At 50.8% G+C, this 14,020-nt stretch overlaps 5 protein-coding genes across 5 annotated transcripts in view; 3 read left to right on the top strand and 2 right to left on the bottom strand.

Annotated features, from left to right (window-relative positions):
• Positions 1-1,988, bottom strand: part of BDZ99DRAFT_18515 (uncharacterized protein) — a 2,600-nt gene extending 612 nt beyond the window's left edge. Inside the window, exons 1-6 of the mRNA XM_033713087.1 lie at positions 1,328-1,988; positions 1,114-1,273; positions 892-1,063; positions 496-842; positions 379-444; positions 1-327 (exon numbers count right to left, since the gene is read on the bottom strand). The exon at positions 1-327 is cut by the window's left edge and continues 17 nt beyond it. Of these exons, the coding sequence (XP_033584524.1) occupies positions 1-327; positions 379-444; positions 496-842; positions 892-1,063; positions 1,114-1,273; positions 1,328-1,756 (1,501 nt within the window). The 5' untranslated portion in view covers positions 1,757-1,988. The remainder of the gene's footprint in view (positions 328-378; positions 445-495; positions 843-891; positions 1,064-1,113; positions 1,274-1,327) is intronic.
• A 3,228-nt stretch (positions 1,989-5,216) lies between these two features.
• On the top strand, positions 5,217-6,577 carry BDZ99DRAFT_457281 (uncharacterized protein). The gene has a single exon (XM_033718648.1). It carries the CDS (start codon positions 5,243-5,245, stop codon positions 6,191-6,193), a length of 951 nt encoding a protein of 316 aa, XP_033584523.1. The 5' UTR covers positions 5,217-5,242; the 3' UTR covers positions 6,194-6,577.
• Positions 6,578-7,205: 628 nt separating this feature from the next.
• On the top strand, positions 7,206-7,998 carry BDZ99DRAFT_530458 (uncharacterized protein; the record flags this gene model as incomplete). Its single annotated transcript, XM_033726416.1, has 3 exons — positions 7,206-7,577; positions 7,634-7,888; positions 7,936-7,998. 3 exons carry the CDS (start codon positions 7,206-7,208, stop codon positions 7,996-7,998), a joined length of 690 nt encoding a protein of 229 aa, XP_033584522.1.
• A 1,034-nt stretch (positions 7,999-9,032) lies between these two features.
• On the top strand, positions 9,033-9,797 carry BDZ99DRAFT_470545 (uncharacterized protein; the record flags this gene model as incomplete). The annotated part of the gene is made up of 2 exons (XM_033721636.1): positions 9,033-9,251; positions 9,537-9,797. 2 exons carry the CDS (start codon positions 9,033-9,035, stop codon positions 9,795-9,797), a joined length of 480 nt encoding a protein of 159 aa, XP_033584521.1.
• Positions 9,798-11,091: 1,294 nt separating this feature from the next.
• On the bottom strand, positions 11,092-13,819 carry BDZ99DRAFT_505217 (uncharacterized protein). Its single transcript, XM_033724090.1, has 4 exons — positions 13,192-13,819; positions 12,564-13,121; positions 12,124-12,500; positions 11,092-12,069 (listed from the first exon to the last, which is right to left on the bottom strand). The coding sequence occupies exons 1-4, from the start codon at positions 13,494-13,496 to the stop codon at positions 11,123-11,125; spliced, it is 2,187 nt and encodes a 728-aa protein (XP_033584520.1). The 5' UTR covers positions 13,497-13,819; the 3' UTR covers positions 11,092-11,122.
• Positions 13,820-14,020: the final 201 nt, after the last annotated feature.

Here is a 14,020-nt window from a genome sequence, read left to right as displayed (position 1 = left end):
TGTCGCAGGTGTCGCCGCGGGTATCCATGAGTGGACCAACGTCAAATAGGCCAACGTCCGGCTGAGAACCATCACCGGTCCAGGTGTCGCCGAGGGTGTCGACGAGTAGACTAGCGTCGTTCAATCGAGAACTTTCACGTATCCAGGTCTCACCGAGTGTGGCATCTGTATTTGGCCCGCCTTGTCCTGTAATTGCGCTTCTTTGATTGTTGGAAGATATCTCAGGTGTTTGTTGCGCTGAATTGGAACTCGCCGGCTGCTTGCTCTGCATAAATTGGTTGTTGGGCCCCTCTGGCCTCGGAACACTGAATGCATTCTCCTCGTGCCCTATGCTAGTACTTAGCGGTCGTTCAGTCCAACCAAATAAAAAGAAATCACCTTGGTATGATTCGATTTGAGAGTAGCGCATTGTGGAGACTTGGCCCTCAGCCTGCTGGAATGCATCTCCCTGGATGTTAGTATCAGTTTCTATACAGCGTTATCAGCAGCACTCACGATTCGGCGTGTCTCCTGTTCCCTGATTCAGTAAGTCAACACATATTGGTGCCGTGGAGTTGCCCGCTAAGTGGGGATGCTCTAGAGGAGGCACATGTTGGTAGTCATTCTCTATCGCCAGGCTTTGTTCCTGCGGTACCGTTTGATTCCCTTCGGCGGCGTTGTCGGGCGTTGCAGTATTGTTGGGAGAGGTGTTGTCTGTAAGGGAGGCGTTATCATCGATCTCAGAAATACGGTTGACTGGTAAATCTCTAGCTACGAATGGATTTCTGAGGAACACCTTCTTGTCCGTGATATAAGTCTCGCTAGAGTTGGTAAGTCCAAGAATGACGGAAATATCGGAGTATCTGCAAGCTGGCTTAGTTTTGCAATAGCTTCAACGGTGTGTAGACTAACTTTCTGCGGAGTAATTGGCTTATCGTGAATACAGGATCGAGCAGTAGATCAATCGGAGCCACCTCCGGCTCTAATACTTGACTATCCTCCAACAGCTTTACTACTCCATGTACCACTTTATTGCGCCTCTCTTTACTCCACTCTGCAAAAGTGGTAAAGTAATATTTCCTTACTGCAGCAGTGTCAACAATTGCTTTGTCGAGTCTAGGAACTGGCACTAACTTGCAAGGGCTGAGTATATAAGGTAGGCCTTCGAGCGCCATTTTGGGAGCAGTTTATTAACGATCGAGTTAAGCATCTCTGCCATAATAGGTTGACGGCGCTTTGTTGGAGATATCTCCGGTAGGTGGATGCGTTCTTCGCCGCGCTCGGTGCTGTTTATCTAGCCAAACGTTAGCGATACAACTGGATGCGGTCTAACATGCTGAATACTGACCTTTTCGGTATCAGATTTGCAAACAGGATATACACAAGACGCCAGGAAACGACAGTGCCACGCTTCTTCTTTAGCAGAATTCTCGATACTGGTTGCTCTGGCCAAAAGTAAACCCTCCAGTTCAATTGCTTCCCGCGGCTCATCTTCGAGTACCTTCGGTATGTCGATTGTCTTGCTGTTCTTCTCCAATCTCTCCTTCAATCCTTTGCAGATGTTACTTACGAAAGTATTGATTCCTTTCTCAGTCTCGGTGTTGATGTAAGATTCCCTTGTGATAGTATCTGCTATGCGGTGCAACTCCGGATTTCCAATGCCCCTCTGTTGTAGCCTTCTCCAGCGCGTCTGGAGTGTTTTTACACTAATATGTTTCTCAAAATGTGCATGGAACCTCGCCACAACAGCATTCCAATCGGGCTCCCCCTTAACCATTTCATCAAATAAAAACCAATCCTCCCTCTTGAATACATCCGAAGGCCGGGGCGATCCCTTCTTTTGCTTTGAAGGGCGTCCTGGAAGTTCCTCTCCATCTCCGGGAGAGTCGTTGTCGGCGCTGGTATCAGGGTCATGTGCTTCTGCATGAGAAGCCCTCTGGCGTTTGCGAACTGGTTGCGATCGATTCAACCGATAGAATAGCCCGGTTCCATCGGATTTGCTGTACACGCCAGTGCCTGGGAGACGTAGAGTTTGGTGGGACTCTGGCTGCGAACCATTCCCAACACGCTCTCCGGAGAAGTCCTCAATTGACGCAGGTCGATCTGTGAAGCGAATAAGCTCTTCATGTTGTGTTGCTTGGTGACAGGAGATGCCCGAATCCGATGAAGGCGGAGAATCTAAGAGAGTACAACTAACCCTTAGGTGTTAGCAGTCCATCAATACGATGACTTTCATATTGCCTACCATTTCTGTGAAAAGTCCCAGTGGTAACAAAAGCTTTCTAGTACGTAAGTGTGGGCAGCTTGACGGACTTGTTGTTCTGCAACTATTTGATCCGCCTGTTGACAACATAGTGTGTAGGTACAATTGAGAGACGGGAACCTCTGTCCTGGGAAATCTGGTATTGTAAATGGAGTGGCCGTTATTTGGATGGTAGCGCAGTGCTGTCCGAAGTCGACTTGTAAACGCTGCAACTGAATGTCGTCGTTAAGAGCGAGCATTGCTTGTCTTGTCCGCAACCTGGCGCGCTTTGATGGACGGGCTGAGTTGGTCTCTGGAAGAAGAGAAGGTTCAAGCCAGGCTACATTTCCTAAAATCCGAGATTTTGGGAAATGTAGCCTCGCTTACACCGAGACCGAAGAACGCCACAGTAGATCTTCAAGCCATAAATCCCCGCACATCATCCTCTCTAACTCTCCTTTTGTGTTCCAAATCGATAAGTGACGCGCAAGCGGCGCGGGTAGTGCGGTCGGTATTGTCGGATATGATGCCGCCCATGTCTCAGTAGAGATTGGCAAGCCTCCTGGTCGCCCGCACTAGATTTGCGCATTCTGGACGTGAAAGATTGCCAGCCACTTCAACCCTTTGGCGATTATTGGATGCCGGGACAGGTCGGTTGTCAAAGAGCCAGGGCTTGAACGCAATAGATCCAGGGGATCCGAAGGCGGCACGGAGAGGACCGACATGGTGATATAGAGCTGGTTACGCCCGGCGAGGCTGAGGATGCACGTTTGCCTTCAACCACAGCTACTCCGCTTGTTGCCTGCAGGCTCCTCTGCAGCTTTCATTCATTCTGCGCCTCCTTCCTACACCGGTTGCCTTCTTCAAGCCCGACAACAACACCATGGGTTCAGATCATTTGTCCCACCCGCAACAAAGCCATGTCGCTCCTCGTCCTCAAACTTCCCGTACGCCCACGTCAGCCCCCGTATGTGCCTCCTAATAATAGCTTACAACCATCTGACTATTCATAGAATGAGATCTGGGTTACCACAGCTATTGAGCAAACAGTCGAGATTACGAACGTCTGGAAAAGAATATATCGTCGAGCTGATAGGACTACCCGGGCTGAGTATAGAGTTACCACTGTCTGCTGGTAGTCTCTGTTTGCCTTACTGTTCACCTTCCTATTGGGTGCCGGATGGGCTTAGTTGCGCATGCGGGCTTTGCTTGCGATAGCGAAAGTCTATAAACACTTAGTTCTCCTATAACACTCTTGTCTTGCTCTGGTGACCCCTCACCATCGAATATCGTAAACTCATCCAATATTTGGCTTGCGATAACGTGCGGCCGCAACGCGCGGATTCCTGTCCGATCCACGCCACTTTCAAGTTATGATCCTCTGCTGGCTGAACCCGCGCGTGAGGCCAAAAGTCCTGAAGTCCTTGTCCAGACGGATGCCCATGGGGGACTACGCCAGCCAATCAACTGGCACCCTACACACGGCGACCCCTTCTAACGCAAGGATAGTAATAAGGCCGGCGAGTGGTTCTTAGGAAACCCCACGCAATACAAAATGTGAATCTTGCCACGACGTAGATTACATAGGAAGCTTACTCCTCTCCCCCTACAGCCTCTGAGTATTCACAATCTTAATCTGCTATCTCCGCGGCCGCCATTCGCCACAGAGCGCTTTCCAGCATATCTCAGCGATGGTAATTGGCGTACCCAGCTAAAGCTATCGCGGGATTTCAGAGGCACGGAGACGCCACGCTACCACCTCACACTTCCTTGACTCCTTCTGCCCTTCCCCGACTGGCCCCATAGATACACTCACAGCGATTATTGAGAGCTGGAACCCCGATACGGCCGAGCTCCACCTTGATACGATTCCTGGCAAGCGTCCGTGGCGAAATGTGGGTGGTGGTTCGAGAAGCGAGCATTAGCACCAGATGCGTTGTCCCAGAAAGCTATGACGCGGGTCAAATCTGGATGTTCGGGAGTGAAGTGACCCGTATTTGCGCAGTGCTCATGTCTTAATAGAGATCAGCCAGCCTTCTGGTGATGAAGAGTCGAGACTTGGAGTCAATGCGTGGCACGGAGGGCGTTAAATTGCGGCACAGTGGGTACCATGTTGATATATCTGGTTGCGCCCGACTATACATGTATGCTTTCACCCGCCGCTCTTTGCCTTACACTTCCCGCGAGGCAGAGCTCTTTTTGCCTGCATCAGCCTGCACTATGAGGCCCTTTCATTAGCGTCTTTCTACTCGTCTGTTTCTCTACACTTGCATGACCAAACTATTAGGAAGTTGAAGATAGCCATAGGGGTAATAGGGAGATCTTTAAACAAGTATGAAATTCTAAGCCTCAGTTTCCTCGCCCTAATATCTTCACAGCAAAATTCGAATTTCTCAATCCGGTACTATTGAGACAGGACAATCCCACGAAGCCACGTGAACAACGGAGATCTGGTCAAAAGGTACTTCCCCTCCCTCCGATGATACTCTCGGGCATCCCTAATTGCAGAACCGATGCTTCAACAGAAGCTCACAGAGACACAGACAGCGATCCCGGACCATGGACCGCCATTCGTCGTCCGCCGTGGGCACCGACAGTGGGCCGGCCGGCTCGCCGCGTGTCTACTGCCCCGAGTGCAGTCGCGGCTACAGTGCCATCGGGAAGCTGAACCGCCATTGCAAGAACCACTCGAGCAGGAACGAGCACGTGTGTCGCATCTGCCAGACCGGCTTCAAGCGCAAGGACGTGTTGGACCGCCATCTGCAGATCCATGAGCGGGGCTCGTCGCATAGGGGCTCGTCGCGCAGGGCCTCGAAGCCGTGCAGGGACAGCCGCCCCTGTGTGCAGTGCTCGCAGCGGAAGGTCAGGTGCGATCGCATGATCCCTTGCAGCAGATGCGCGCGCGGCAGCCACAGCTGCCAGTACCCCGGTCGCGATCGCGCGCTATCAGATGCCACAACCAATGCCACAACCAGGTTGCTCCCTAGCCGCTCCATTCCACCTCCGAAGAGCTCGTTTAGCATGCCCAATAATGCCCCCTCCACCAGCCCTTTTGCCATTGGCGCCTCCCCGAACCCAAATGCTACCACTGCCAGCCACGTCCCGCCCAACCTGGCCTTGCCGCCGTGGAGTGGCAACCTCCGGTCCCAGAACACTGACCCAGGCCGGGACAATCACTCCCAGCTCTCGCCAGAGACAACAACCACCCTCCCAGGTTCTGGAACAGCCACGATATGGGAGTCATCGGAGCCTCCAGATGCGGCAATGGCCCCCGTAGTATGCTCGGATGAGCTACAAACTATAAGAGACGTCCGCAGTTTCTCCATAATGGAACCCACTCCAGCAGTTAAGACTGAAGCGCCCTCCCCAATCCAGCAAAGCACGGTCTACAACGCCAGTTACGCCGACTGCAAGACGAAACTCGGCGGGCTATACACGGATGTCCAATTCTCTTCCGCGGGGACCCTTTTGCAAGAGAACGTGGGGCTGCGGGAAGAGATCGCGAGGCTGCTGCAAGAGATCACGAGGCTGCTGCAAGAGAACGGGAGGGTGCAAGAGAAAGCGGGACTACAAGAGATCGCGGGGCTGGAAGAGATCGCGAGGCTGCGGGAAGAGAACGCGAGGCTGAAAGAGAAAATTACGCGGGACCGCTGGCTGAATGGAACTTTGAGGAACAGCGAGGATACCACTGTTAAGCCAGAGCCGGATAAGCTGCCATACCTGTCCAGACTACCAGAACTTTCTGGAGCCGACCTACAACAAGGTTCCAATTCCATAGCGCAACCATGGTGTCCTTCCGGTCCTTCCGCCGCTTTGTACCGGTTCCAGCCCTGTGCCAACTTCGAAATAGACAGCATTCGTTATTGTGCGACAACATTCTATGAGGAGGATTCCATACTAAAGATACTGAGGATGTGTAAAAACTGCGGATACCAAGATTTATTTCACGCGCCACCTAGTGCGCAGGTCTGAGCGAATGCGGGTTCGGTTCTGGCGTAATGGGATATCTCTCGGGCTGCTGAGTTCGAAAACAGTTCGCAGTTACAGCTGATCTGGAATTAGGGGTGGACCTTGGAGGCCCTGTCTAACTTTTATTTTCCTATGCTCTGACTCAGGTTGTAACAGCTACAACCTAGGATCAACAACTCATACGGTTCACGGTCACCTACGTACAGGCACTCCCCCCTTCTCAGCGTGGCGAGGTCCCCTGTTCAGCTACACCAGGGTCCTCTCAGCTGGGTCCATTCCTTTCAGTTGGCCTCTATTCAGCTGAGCTGATAGACCTAGGTGGTGGGCCATTTCCTATAGTATATATTCGGCCCGTACGGCCACGAGAATACAATCAGAGTTCACATCAATTTAACCTGAGTCTCTGGCGGGCTTGAGTAGCTGTTGGATAAATAAGGTGTCGATTCCAGTCGTGAACAAGTTGATCGTGTAGTGTCGGCAAGCCCCTGGAGTTATCTCAGTCGGCGGCTCACACAGTAACTCGATAGCAGTCTACAAACAGCAATCCGACCCGCAGCCGTTTATTCATCCCGCTTAAGCCTAATCACCCGCAGAAGAATGCTTCATTTGTAAGGAGGCATCGTTTGACTTCCTAACACGTAACGTTCCTGTACCCTTCCAAATAACCACCGCTTGTCTGACCGACGTAATACCGCAGGCAATAGTGCGGAGAGACAGTGGTCTGTCTCATGGAAATGCGATAATTGCTTTTCGCGGCCGAAGAACCCTGCTCATTATTTTTCTGTCGTACTGGAAACTGACTTGGGGTCCCGATACGCTTCCTGCAATTCTATATCAGCACAAGGGAGAGGATGTTATATCAAGCAGTTACGCCCGACTCAGCTGACAGTCCTTCAACTCGTTGCCTTGCCGCTGTCCTTCACTCCTCACCGGCTGCCTTCTGCATATTTTTCTGCCTGATTTGTTTCCTGCACCTTTGTCACACTGTTAATCCTCCTGCAGCTGCTGAAGCCCAATGGATCGCTATTATACTCCTTCACCTCCCGACAACCAACAGAATCTCCAGCACCCAGCCTCCCGCTTGATCAACGACGTATGGAATATCATTGTCAAGACTGTATTCAATTCTGGACGATGCCTTCCTTCTGACGATGACTCCTCTTCTATTACTTCGCTCAGCCCTCGTAATGATTACTTCAACGTCCGGGTTGACCAAGCCTCCAGCGCAGAAGCCGCGATATGTGCTGCCTCCCAAACAACCAGACAAGTCACCCTTCCCTCGCAGCTGAAAGACATTGAACATCTTTGGAAAACTTCCGACTATGCAAGGGAACATCCAAATTGGCCAGCTTCACCTGCTCCTGCTGATTTCGAAATCCCAGCAAACGTAAGTGGATCTCCGTCAGTCCAGAAAGTTTTCCTCGACTAATATTTTTTGTCTAGTTTCTTGGGAATAAGCCTGCAGATTGGCTGTCCGAGCTAGAAATGTTTAGGGAAGAGCTCAATCAGAAACTAAATCTAGCTATGGCGATCTTTATTCACGAAGCTAAAATAACAAGATTCAACGGCCGGATGGAAGACCTCATAAAATCCTTCACTCCTGGGGAAAAAGCTCGTGTTGTTCATGCGTATATAGACACTGATCTTACAGATTCTTCGGTTGCTAGGAATCAAGTCTACCAAAAGCTGAAAGGGATGGTATGTAAACGGTGGAATAGCTGCAATCAACAACTAACCAATAACAGGGATGGCTTGTCAAAGCTGTAAACAAAACAAGGAAGCAAGTGGGCATGGTTGGAGGTTGTTAGGACGAATATGAAGTGACTCGGTGTTTCTCAGGGATTTGGTGGATCTCGCAGCCCCTTCCAAATATCATCTCACGCTCGTCTTGCTCAGGGACAAAAGCCCGGATTTCCTTGCAGAGGCCTTTACTGCCATTTAGACCATCGTTCTATCTCTGAGCTTCAGTGCTTTGGGGGTTTTAGAGCTGGACCTACAGAATGTTAGTCTTGCACAAAAGGATTGTCCGGTCTTTGCGGTACCTCTATTCCTTTTTCTGGTCAGGTTGAGTTCCTTGCAGAGGAACGTGAAAGCCGCGAGTTATTTTGTCTGCCGGAGCTCCCGGCTTATTAGGGTACGCTTTGCCAATATATTTACACGAAGTTTGTATACAATTTTTTCCCTTTTCGGGCTTAACATTTGACTGTTCGAATTTATACAAGTCTTGCTTTCTGGCTGGCTCAGGCATCGTGAAAACTCTGGTCTGGGGATGGAGAAAGAGCAACTTGAAAATATGAGTTTGAGTTTTAAGGACGCAGCATAAGCGGGTCATAACTTCCTTTTAAAGAGGAGTTCACATCCTGCGGGCGGAGGCAGCCCTTGTCAGGTTCTGGGGCGAGTACTTGAATAGGGATGGCTCCTTCTACGAGAAGTTGGTCAGGGAGATCCGTCTTGCCAGTGCTGCGGCCGAGATCGACTCCATGTTGTACACCACGATGCCGCTTGAGGACATGATCACCCACCCTGGTGGGCCCCTTACGAGACCGCAATCCTGAAGCCGAAGAGCTGGGGTATGGGCATGACGGCGGTCGACCCCTCGTACTGGAAGACGTGGGTGAATAGGTCGGCCAGCGGGACCGTGAGCACTACTACCATGGGCAAGCACGGGATCGGGAGCCCGTAAGTGAACATGCGGACAAGCTCAAGCTGCCGTTTCTCGTTGCCCCTCCCAACGCCGGTCCTGGTACCTGTTGGTGTGCGCTTTTCAAGATGACATTGGTTATGTACCAGGAGGGGATCGACTCTACAAAGCACGGGGCCAGCTCGAGGTTGGCGGCACACGATGGTACCCGAGACGGACTCCTGCTACACCTTCACGGTCCTAGATGGGGAGACGACCATTGTTCCCGTGATCGACACGATGGACAACGGCCCGTACACGAAGCTAAGCTACATATGCGGCGCACCCATCCCCCGAGGAGATGATCGAGAGGTCGACGATGGTCGTGTCCATATGCGCCTGTCCAAGCTCTCTATCGTCATCACGATCGACCTCACGATAGTAAGGATCTCGTCTATTTCGTCGGAGCCCGTGCAGGTGACCTCGACCATGCTGTCGGACACGTCGTCGTGCAGGTGCATACCCGAGTTCATGTTCTCGACTATGGAGTCGAGCGAGTTTACAAAATCGAAGCTTGCCGACGTAATCATAACCACCGCGAGGAAGGCGTTTCTGGGGACATCCGCGGTTCGGGTACTTCTCTTCGATACTGCTTGGTTTCTCTTAGTTATGGCTCGGTTGCTCGCATTGTTTGGGGGCTTTCGCAATTGAAACTAGTTTATTCAGCTCTTATTTTACGTCTGTGGGAATGTGCCATTACGCCCTAAAGCGTTGTACTCCTTCCTCTTAATACAAACCAATATCGTCGAAGTCCAGGCAACTAGCGGATATCTTCCACTTCCCGGCTACATATGTCGCATGGGAGGGGCTTTAGGGCGCAAGACTGCTGTAGGCGATAGCAAATTGAACGCTTCTGGATTGATGAAAGATACTACTTGTGACACTTTTCGTGAGAATTTCGCTATACTTATGCTGCAAGGGAAATGATCCATCGCTACAACAACATCAATATATTTACTCTATCTCACTTGGCGATACCCACCCACATCATGTTATATCATACGGCTATTGCTCTGCCGCGTCACATTAGACCTGCTTCTACGAGTTTTAGGACTAGTTTTGGCGCGGTTCGATTTTCGCAGGATTTAGGGCGATTCGTTACGCGTTGTGGTCTCGTTGTCAAGGGGTGACGTCGCCACAAGTGCAGACCTTGGTCTCCTTTGGGACGACGCCACGCGTGTGGTGAAATGGGAGAGACACGTGATCTTATCCTCACGTGGAGATAAGAATCACTCACAAGCAGAGGTATATCAGTTAGAACCACCCTGCTATCCAAATCATGTGAGCTCCCACTCAATACGAAGATAGAAGGGGATAGGTTTGGTATAATACCTATAAGTCTATCTTCAGGCAATGTATCCGCATCTATTCGGACGTCTAGGTTGGGCGTTTGGGCGGGTCGAGGGTGATGCTCATCGGGAGTTGGGAGAGGAGGGCAGAGGATAGGGAGGTGTCATTGGCCTGCTGAGAGGGCATTGGCGGTTTGATGCGACGTACGGAAAAAGAGGTGACGCAAGTGTGAGGAGTGGCGCGAACCATAGTTTGAATGGGATGAGTGAAGGTGGGAAGTGAAAGCGAAGGTGAAGGCTGACATTCAGCCGGGTGGTCGCCTTGGGCATGTTCACGCCCGCGAGCTGTTCAATTCTCACGACGACCTTCTCAAGCTTCCCGAACCTCTCCGACAGCCTCATACGAGAACGCTTCTCGCGATCTGCTTTGTAATTCTTTAGAACTCTGCTATGGATCTGGTTCATCTTCTGAACTTTGTGTTGATAGGGGTTTGGCTCTTGGAATGACGAAGTCGAATTGGAGCTCTTTACACCAGTACAGATCTTCGCCAACGTAAGGCTCGGGCACTCCCAGACATTCATGCAAGCCTCTCCAGCTAAGGCATGCGGCGTCCTGGTCTTTCCTATAACGCTGGCGCATTGGAATCGCCAGCGGAATATGAGCGCCGGGAGCCAACATGGGCTCCATAACGCTGGCGCATCAGAATCGCCAGCGGATTAACAACGCCAGCGTCCAAGTGAGCTAGATTGGGTGCCATATCTACTTAGGGGAAGTTACACTAGTCTAAAAGCGGAAGTACTCCTGTCCTGTATTAGAACTGCTACCGTTTTTGCTCTAGCGCAAATCCAGTTCTATATACATGGGAGATTTTTATATAAAATGTTGCTAAATTTAGAATGCCGTAATCTACACAAAGTATCGCGTTCTTATAGCTTACTGGAGAAAGAGTGAGAAGTCCATACTTAGGTAACTGTACCGTGGACCTCTAGGCCATGTCGTTGCAAGTGCATCTTGTTTTCCAGGGGCACCTGACAAAGCTCGCAACTAAGAGACTCCCCTTCCATAATATATTTCAAGTGCTTCCGTTTGAAATGTCTGCTGAGATCGCCTTCACGGCTGAATTCGTATATCCGATCTTCGATTGGCAGATTGGGATTGCCAATGCATTTCCAACATCTCTTCGGCCTCTTCTCTTTGTACACCGACACCTTTGCTGTTTCTAGTGCTTCTTCGTCATGCTCTAACTGGCTCTTGGCCGGCGGAGCAACGTTTCCGCTCCGTCGCTTTGCTCGAAGAGGGTTTATTCCGCCCTCCTCGACCCCACAATATTCCGTGACGGCTTGGATGGCTCTATTACGCCGGCGTATCTCTGCTTCCAGAGTGACTCCCGGCGGGGCCATAATAGCGTCGACCAGCTTTTTCTGTGCCGGGAGCATAGCATACTGAGGCTGTACTGTGACGATATCGGTTTTAACGTCGATGCCGGCAAGCTGCTGCTCAACATCACGCACGGGTTGCTCGTACTCCCAACGTTCCTTGACATCCTGAAGAAGGGCATCTCGCAGGCGCTGCCTTTCCCGATTGATTTTGCGACTGAGCTCTTTATACTTTGGATGTTTTGTGGCATTTCGGAGGGTACGTTTAAGTCTCTCTCGTTCTTGGAGCAGGTATTGAACGGCAGGATGATCGTTTACTGATGCAGATTGTTCCGGAGTGAGCCGTCGTGGCCGTCGGGTATCGATTGAGCGACTCATAGTACAAGCTGCTCGCATTATTGCGTCTTGGGGCTGGATGCCTCGCACAACAGCTTGTGTATCTACGGTGATTTTTCGCGAGAGATAGTGTTTCAAGAACGTCCGGATATCGCGGTGCGTCATCATAAGGTTTTGCATAGCCTCGCTGACATTGCCTATACATTGCATCAATTCTACATCTTCCTAATGACGGCTTAGGCTAAGCTTACCATTCTCATTGAAGGCCTTCCCTCCATTATATCTCAACGAATAGGGACGGGTGATTTGGGCAAACCCCGTAATCTCTCCTAGTACTCTAATCCAGGGCAGCAACGTGGAGTACTGAAGAGGCTGATTGGGAGAAATAGCCCAGCCGTTCGGGGTCCTCACGGGTTGCCGAAGTACCGGGATATCGTCTAATTTGCTATTAAGGCGTAATGGTAGCTCATTGCGCCCTGGTGGAATATAGAGCCTGCTTAATTCCTCTTCGGATATTAGATTGTATGCTGCGAACGCCTGATCGCGGAAAAGCACCCCAAGGAGGGAGACGTGTGGACTGAAGATAAGGGATTCGTCATAGATGATTTCAGGGAGAGGGAAGGTGTTCCTTGCCAAAATTAGCATTCTCTTAAAAATGTATAGATATTAGCTGGAAGACTTGTAGACTTACATATCTTTTATCCCAAGGAACTCCTTCGTAAATTCGAAGGTGAACTCTAGCAACACCCGATGAGGCCCCCCCTCTGGATCCCGGAGCAGGGTAACCTGTATGTGTCGATAGCGGAGCCCAAGGATAGCTTGTGGCCGATTTGCCGTAAACCCACCAAGCTGTAAGTAGATCTGGGCTTGTATCCTACACCGTCCGTGAGGATATCTCTTTTCAGTTGTTGTAAGGTTTGTTTGCAGCACTTTGGTCTGATCCTCCACATACATGCAGGCCTTATCTCGCCCTACCTTCTTTAGGTTGTGCTTCTTAGCCAATTTTCTCAGCACCTTGTGCATGCTCCGGTTCATTTTGCCATCTATCTTGCCACTGGTTGCTCTTTCATATACTAGGCGATATACCTTCCAGTATGTCCCAAGGGAGCTGGCATACTTAGTACCCTGACGTTTCCTCCCTCCCTTCCCTCGGCGCTGACTAAGTAGCCAGTCAAAGAAAGTGTATAGTGTGCAGACGGACACAGTCGTATAGGAACGGAGGTTGTCTTTTCCAAGGTATATCCAGCATCTATGCTGTCAGCGTTGCATCCTTGAGTCCAGCGCAGGTTAACACTAGAGTATGGAGATTGGTGACCTACTGATTCCACTGATCTTCCATGCGATCTAGCAGGCGAGTAGTGCCGTCCTTGTAATCCTCTTTTGTGTACTCTTGATCGTCGAATATTTCCAGCTGTTGGAGGTAGTACTCAGGCGGATGGTCCTCGTCAGAAGATAGCCATGCTCCATCCTCTATACCTTTGCATTGCTTGCTATCCTCGTCGTCCTCGTCGGTACAAGTGTCAACGTCGGTCAGATCAGTATCCGACACCACACCGTCGTCTACGTTAGACTCCGCATACTCGCTCGCCTCGGACGAATCGTCAACCAATAGACGATGGCGCATGTTGGTGCGTAGAGGTCGACGAAGGTAGGGTAGAGGTTGACGGAGGTAGAGGTTGACGGAGGTAGAGGTTGACAGAGGTAGAGGTTGACGAAGGTCGACGAAGGTCGACGATAGTAGAGGTCGACAAAGGTAGAGGTTAATAAAGGTAGATGTCAATGAGGAAGAGGTTAACTAAGAGCTTGACGAAAGAGCTTGACGAAAGAGCTTGACGAAAGAGCTTGACGAAGGAAGACGCTGATCTGCTGTAGTGGCAGAGCGGTGTTAAACAAGGTGGTGGTAAACGGTGACCAGGTTTCTGTTGTGGCGGTGAGCCGAGTATTCTCGGCTTCGGATGCTGTCCAAACACTTTTTGCTTCCCGATGGCGTGCAAAAAGGCCTTGTGGTTACTCGTGCCACTGCCGATTGGGAGGCTGGACGGCCTCTTCGCGTGGAGAGGCTGTGTATCCCAAGCTCACAGGGGCAGAGCCTACAACCCGAAGGTCAGAGTACGGGTGCCACTTCGCCGTGAGGGTAGGAGTCCCAAG

The sequence above is a fragment of the Mytilinidion resinicola genome (genome assembly GCF_010093595.1).
Source record: "Mytilinidion resinicola strain CBS 304.34 unplaced genomic scaffold BDZ99scaffold_1, whole genome shotgun sequence".
NCBI lineage: Eukaryota > Fungi > Ascomycota > Dothideomycetes > Mytilinidiales > Mytilinidiaceae > Mytilinidion > Mytilinidion resinicola.
Note: the sequence above shows the minus strand (reverse complement) of the source record. Positions and strands in the feature narration are given on the sequence as shown.

What these genes read in the sequence shown, in the direction of transcription:
- BDZ99DRAFT_457281 (XM_033718648.1), top strand. Translation starts at nt 5,243, where the DNA reads ATGCCCAATAATGCCCCCTCCACCAGCCCTTTTGCCATTGGCGCCTCC.
- BDZ99DRAFT_505217 (XM_033724090.1), bottom strand. Translation starts at nt 13,496, where the DNA reads ATGCGCCATCGTCTATTGGTTGACGATTCGTCCGAGGCGAGCGAGTAT. An exon ending in ATGGAAGATCAGTGGAATCA is followed by an intron (nt 13,122 to 13,191) that starts GTAGGTCACCAA and finishes CTGACAGCATAG; the next exon opens with ATGCTGGATATACCTTGGAA. An exon ending in TTCCTTGGGATAAAAGATAT is followed by an intron (nt 12,501 to 12,563) that starts GTAAGTCTACAA and finishes AATTTTGGCAAG; the next exon opens with GAACACCTTCCCTCTCCCTG.